Source organism: Gymnoscopelus braueri (assembly GCF_963280865.1).
Source record: "Gymnoscopelus braueri genome assembly, chromosome: 7".
Taxonomy (NCBI): domain Eukaryota; kingdom Metazoa; phylum Chordata; class Actinopteri; order Myctophiformes; family Myctophidae; genus Gymnoscopelus; species Gymnoscopelus braueri.
Window position 1 is genome coordinate 34729398 of NC_137608.1, and position 6824 is coordinate 34736221.

At 38.6% G+C, this 6824-nt stretch overlaps 1 protein-coding gene across 1 annotated transcript; it reads left to right on the top strand.

Moving 5' to 3' along the window:
• Positions 1-734: 734 nt before the first annotated feature.
• Positions 735-5494, top strand: LOC308088667 (uncharacterized protein). The gene is made up of 6 exons (XM_080433217.1): positions 735-887; positions 1508-1620; positions 2505-2633; positions 3108-3190; positions 3729-3929; positions 5053-5494. The coding sequence occupies exons 3-5, from the start codon at positions 2564-2566 to the stop codon at positions 3909-3911; spliced, it is 336 nt and encodes a 111-aa protein (XP_080289343.1). The 5' UTR covers positions 735-887; positions 1508-1620; positions 2505-2563; the 3' UTR covers positions 3912-3929; positions 5053-5494.
• Positions 5495-6824: the final 1330 nt, after the last annotated feature.

Sequence of the window (6824 nt, forward strand, 5' to 3'; positions counted from 1 at the left end):
TGAAGATTTTCTTCTGTTACAATTGCCCCCCCCCGCCAGTATATACAGTATATTTTATTGTATTGTATTGTATTGTATTGTATTGTATTGAATTGTATTTTACTTTACATTTCTTGTCCTTTTCTTGTGATGTGACATAAATAATATATTTAATAATAATAACAATAACAATAACAATAACAATAATAATAATAACAATAACAACATTCATCCAAACTTATTTACTTAATTTTGCAATTGGCAAATAATATGCTAGTTTGATTCTAAATAACACTTTTTTTTGCAATGGTTACCAAAATGAACAGATCTACAGATCTACATCTTGTCGCAATTTGACGTGTTGTGAGCTTGTACATCTGTTTTTACAGAGAAGTGGGCCCTTTATGGGCCCTGAGCAGTGTTGCCATATCTGCTTATTATAAGTGACATTGGGCTTGTTTTTCTGTAAAGTTGCTTGTAAATATAATAGTGAAATATTTCACTTATTATTTTTGAAAATAGCAGATCTACAAGCTCACAATGTATTGCAAATGCGACGCACTGTGAGCTTGTAGATCGGCTATTTTCAAATAGGTTTAAAGTGCAAATGTCGCTTCTTTTGGGCTTAATTGTTTTCACAGACCTGGCTGCTTATTTCTCTCACAAAATCTGGCAACACTGTCTCAGCAGGCTCGCGACCCTTGAACTCTATGCTCACGACCGCTCGCGATGCCCGGGGAGAATGAATGTCTGAGTCGAGCTGCCTGCAGGCTGCAGCTCTCACACAATTGCAGCTCTCACTTCAATAGAAAGTTAGATAAATTGCGTTGCTTTGGATTCATCAAAAATAATTATAAACCGGCTTCAGAGAAGATAAAAGAAAGAAGAAGAAGCGGCGGACATTTTAGGTGAGTGTTGACACACAGAAATACTATTTATGTAGGCGTTTTAGCCTACTATTACTGTATTGATAATTAAGTGCGTAGGCTGCTCACAAGTGACTCATGTCATGACCCAACTCTACACATTGTTTAGTTATTTAATTTGTCTTCATACAGGGATTATGACAATAATTACAATAAATTATAGTGGGAATATACAATATGATTTATAATATAGGCCACTACTGCTTGCCTGTGTGCCGCTCAAAACTAAATTCAGAATATGACGTGTGTGTGTGTGTGTGTGTGTGTGTGTGTGTGTGTGTGTGTGTGTGTGTGTGTGTGTGTGTGTGTGTGTGTGTGTGTGTGTGTGTGTGTGTGTGTGTGTGTGTGTGTGTGTGTGTGTGGACACACGCTTTCAGTGATGAAGCTACAGAGTGTTTTAATATCCCGTGAACTCTGAACATTAATGATTCCCTTGTCTGTCTGTCTGTCTGTGTGTGTGTGTGTGTGTGTGTGTGTGTGTGTGTGTGTGTGTGTGTGTGTGTGTGTGTGTGTGTGTGTGTGTGTGTGTGTGTGTGTGTGTGTGTGTGTGTGTGTGTGTGTGTGTGTGTGTGTGTTATTATTACACATTTCTTTGGCTGCAGTGGCCAAAATGAATGGTTTGCAGCCCTACTAAAAGAGAAAAAGGAACCCAGAGAGAACCATTATGTGTTATGCCCCCCCCCCCCTCCCACAAAGAGAAGAAAACAGTTTGAAGGTAAAGTGATATTGTTTTGTTAAATGTTAAAGTAATCATTGCTTGTTCAGTAACAGGGGTCTCCCAGACTCTCCACCTCTTTAGTAAGCCGAAAATGCATTTCCAGGAATACCAAATTTAACCAATCAGAACTCATACAGGATACAGGATAAATAAGTTACAATTGGAAGTGATGACACAAAGAAGTGGGCATACAAAATTTGAACCCATTTAGACCAGGAACGCATCTGTGTAATTGTTTTGATTTCTTTGGCTAGACCTTTGGCTTCAAAAATAGCAGATCTACAAGCTCATAGCGCGACACCGAGTGGCGCGCTATGAGCATGTAGATCTGCTATTTTTGAAAATCTTTGAATATATATGTTTTAAAGTGAACATTTGTACCTCAAATCTTTTTCCTTTTATGTTCAAAAAACTTTTAGGATTTAGAGAGCATTTTTAGAATCGGCCCCAGGTCTTAATGGGTTAAAGCTGCACTATGTAACTTTCCTCTTCTACCCCGGATTTGAACCCGGTTTCCTGAGCAAGTGCTGTAACCTTTTACCATTGAGCTAATAGAGCCTGCCTGCTTGCTCAGGTGATACATTGAATCTTGACCATCAGATCAAAATTCATGTCAGATCCTGTGTCTAGGTGAGACATGACCTTTGACACTATCTAAATGTCTCAATAGAAGAGCAGGGAGACTAAATACAACCACCCCAATTATATAAGTTATATTGTATTATTTGTATTAACATACTCTAACATACAGATTGTATAAGTTATATTGTATTAATATACTCTACGATACAGGTTGCATAAAATTACATTTTATTCCACTTTAACTTTCTAACAAAAAACATCTTGTTTTATCCAAAATATATTACTTGCACTACCTTTAGACTCTGACTCGTCTGAATACGGTGGAGATGCTGTTGTTCCCCAAGCTATCCACGACGAAATGTCAAGTACAGTCATACCCAGAAGAAGGCCAAAGAGTTGGAGCTGGACCTACAGCATCTTAAAACTAAGTAAGCAATGACTAATGTTAACGAAACAGTTGCATGAGTTTGCTCTTCTCTTTTTGTATATATCGATATGTTGGTTATTTGTTCTCATGTTCTTTTTTACTTAGATCTTGACCACAAATGTTAAAAAACATTATATAGAAAGCATGTTAAATGGAGTGGACAGATGCTAGGCTCATTATTAAACTGGTATCCTACTAAGGCATACATCAATTCAGTTTTTATTTTTTATTTTTCCGTACCCTGTTCATGCTTTAAGATGCAACAAATTAGAGATTGCAAAACAGAAACTGGAGGAAGGGCCCCAATATAGCTCTGCAGCAAAGCCTGACATCCCTGCTGCAGATAAGCAAACCAGTGACAGCATAGGTGTGTTTAGACAGTGATACTGTTCTACGGAAAATGGTGACAATGTGTACAATATAAGTACTGTGATACTGCCAAAAGGAGCTTAAATATGATTCTCTACATTTTCAGTTGCAACTTCCTCCGTTTCCTCTTCCCCCGAGTCAGACGATTTGGCATCGACACCTGGGATGTTTGACGGCAACGGTGACAAGGTATTGAAGAAACATACTGTGTAGGACAGTGGTTCTTAAAAGTGGGGTTCCACAGTGTCCCCAGCTAAATAAGAAACAGTTATCATTTCAAAAATAGGCAACGTGTCATGATGCATCGTGAGCTTGTAGATCAGCTATGTTTTGCTATTTTTGAACTATTTTTGAACAGTTTTGCCTATGGCATGAACAAAATAGGGATGCCGGGTGGAAAAGGTTAATTTCACTACTATTTTACCAGCTAGAATGTAATCCAATGACAATGTACTGTATAAGAATTACTTCAACTCTCCCCACCTACAGTATAGACAGTTGTAGAATTCTGTACTAAATGTAATCCAACAATTAACATCTTCTCTATTGGAGGTCCATGGCACCAACTCTTTTCTAAATGGGTCCACATTTGGGGGTCCTTGAAAATGTAATTTCTTTACAGTAAATTCTGTTTGAAGTGGGCCTGCTTTTGTCAAAAATGAGTCTGAAATGTCATGGTAAAATGTTTTTTAATTTCTAAAACATGTGTTGTTTTCTTCTGTTTCAGGTCCACATTGGCTCTGGTGTGTGGCTCGAAAAGGAGATCTGGAAGATGGTGGCAGCAAACACCAAGGACTCCCTGTTCATGAAGGAGCTTGCTGTTGCCATTTGGGGGACAACAACCCTGAAGACCATGCAGGAGCCTTACAAAGAATGCCCCACTAGCAAGGGGGAGGCCAAACCCCCCTGACCGCAGGACTCAGAAGAGGTATGTTTACTGAGGGGTGGGGGGGTTCATTATGACTTGATCTCATAATTCAATCTGCTCTGTGCATGACTGTAGTTCTCTTTTCCAGAAGGTGGAATTCCCGTTAGCGTTACCTGTTCAGTTTTTCATACCTTCATTTGGTTGTCTCAGCAGCATACTGTTTCAACCAGAAACACATATGGAGATGTTGGTTGTAGCCAATCAAATGAAGCTATGAAAAACTGATCGGGAAACGGGAATGTCACCTTCTGGAAAAGAGATTATATTAAGCTTATTAATCAATCATAAAAGAAAATACTCTATTGTAATAAAATCGATTTTATGGCTGAAAGAAATGCCGATCTACAAGCTTGCAACTCGTTGGACGTGTTGTGAGCTTGTAGATCAAAAAAGTAATCAATAGAATAATCGCAAGTAGAATAATTGGTAGTGGCAGCCCTACATGCATGTTTGGCAGGGGTAGCTTTTTCCCCCAAATTGTTGTTGTCCATTGTAGCCATCTGACTTATTGCCTGCCCACTGTCCACCCACCTTTTTCATTCAAATGCATGTTTTCTAACTGAACTGAAACACGGGGTTAAAAAAACACTTCACCCCATTTTCAACTCATCTTCATATAATTGGTCCTCACTAATACACATTTTAAGATGGCACCATTTATGTCTACTCACTCTGTGTTTCGTTGATAGGTCGTGGACAGTTTAGAAACCTGCCTACCTTTGACATCATCGGTAGGCAGGTTTGGTCATTTAGAACAACTTTATTTGTTCATTATTAATGCAAGAACAATGGCTTCTACTTCTGCATGCAAACTTTCCAGGTAGAGACACACTGTAGTTTCTATTAGCTTGGAATCTCCATTGGTGATGTCACTGGTAGGCAGGTTTCTGAACTGTCCACATTCCACCAATGAGTGGCAGAACGAGTAGACAGAAATGGTGCCATTGTATAATGAACATTAGCGAGGATCAGTTAGTTATATGAAGATAAGGTTGAAAATGGGTGAAGTTTAAGTTACTTTAAGTTTTTCTCAAAACATCACAATTCATTTAACTCACCCCATGCAGTATATTGCTAATTATATTTGTTTTATTGTTGGGGGTTCTTGTTTGTTTTCTTTCAGACTGTTTCCATTGGTGGCTGCAGGGGCAGAACATTCTCACAAAGAGGAAGGCCATGGACCATGGCCAGGACATCAATAGAAAGGACAAGAAATTGTGTGTCTGTGTAGGGGGGGGTTGATATGGGGGTAATGCTTTATAGCGCCACCAGCAGGCCGATTTTTGCAAGACACATTTTTGGCTGCAACTTTACAGATGTTTTCCAAACATCACACACATCGGTATACAGTATCTCCATAGTCATGTAATCAAGACGGATCTGTCCGATTTTTCATATTCTCTCACTCTTTTCCAGTCATTTGAACACTGTGTGTGTGTTAGTGTGTTCCTCAGGTTGAAGTTCATGTATTTATGTGTTTATTTATACATTTATTTGTTATTTAAATGTTGTTTTTGAGGGTTTTTTATAAGTGTTTAATAAATTATTGTTATGTATGAAATTGATACATGATTATTTATGACTTTGTGGATTTTGCTCACTTTTATATAGGCTACTTTAGGCTACTGTTTTTTAAATATACCACGTGCTGTGGGCACCTGGCTGAAATTCACCATGATCATGCATCCTCTCCAGCAAAGTTGGTCACTGCATATCCAGAATACACCTGAATACACATAAATACCAGATAGCAGCTTAAACCAGCTTAAACCAGCTACCAGCTAAACCATCATAAATACCAGCTACCAGCTTAAACCAGCTAAACCATCATAAATACCAGCTACCAGCTTAAACCAGCTAAACCATCAAAAATACCAGCTACCAGCTTAAACCAGCTAAACCATCAAAAATACCAGCTACCAGCTTAAACCAGCTAAACCATCATAAATACCAGCTACCAGCTTAAACCAGCTAAACCATCAAAAATACCAGCTACCAGCTTAAACCAGCTACCAGTTTAAACCAGCAAAACCTACCACCTTAAGCTGGTCAACCACCAAGACCAGCTTAAGGTGTGTTTTGGACGTCCAAAACACACCTTAAGGTGGTCAACCACCAAGACCAGCTAAAACCAGCTGGTCCAGCTTAGGCTGGTCTAAGCTGGTTTTTTCAGCAGGGTTGCTAATAAAGCATCATGTCTCTCATTTTTTACAATGTATTTGATATTACCTTTATATTATTTAATAAATTATGCATTTCATCCTCTGTATATTGTCCAGCAACCTTTATTATAGTAGACCCGTGGGAGCCAGATTGCTCTGATACGGAGGTTTCTGTGCTGGGATTCGATCCCATGATCTTGTGGTCTGAAGTCAAGAGCTCTTCCGACTGAGCTAAAGCTGGGGAACATTGGAGCAGTTGCCTTACAACAAAAAGTCACAGTTTCAACTCCCACCCTTGCCAGGGTCAAAAACTTTATATTTGAAATCCGAACGTTTATGTAGATGAATGAACGGGTCAAAAATGGAGAAAGTGCAAACACCAGGTTGAAGTTCATCCATGATGGTCATGACAGATCCAGACTGCACTAGCGATTAGTTTACATTCATTTGCATAAGATGTTACCATATTGATTTTATCCCACTGTTGAGGGTTAGGGTTATATTTTATATATTTTGTTTAAGACTTACAGTAGGCTGCCTTGCCCCACTGGAATACAGTGACTGATATGAATTAATAATATACTGGACCATACATAAAATGAAGAATACCTGACATACGTGACATTTTATTACAACTGAAAATAAAAATAAGAAACAGTGCAGTAACAATACGTTTTCGTATAGCAGCAATTTTGCATGTACAATATAAATCTAAATATATTGTCTGTCGGGC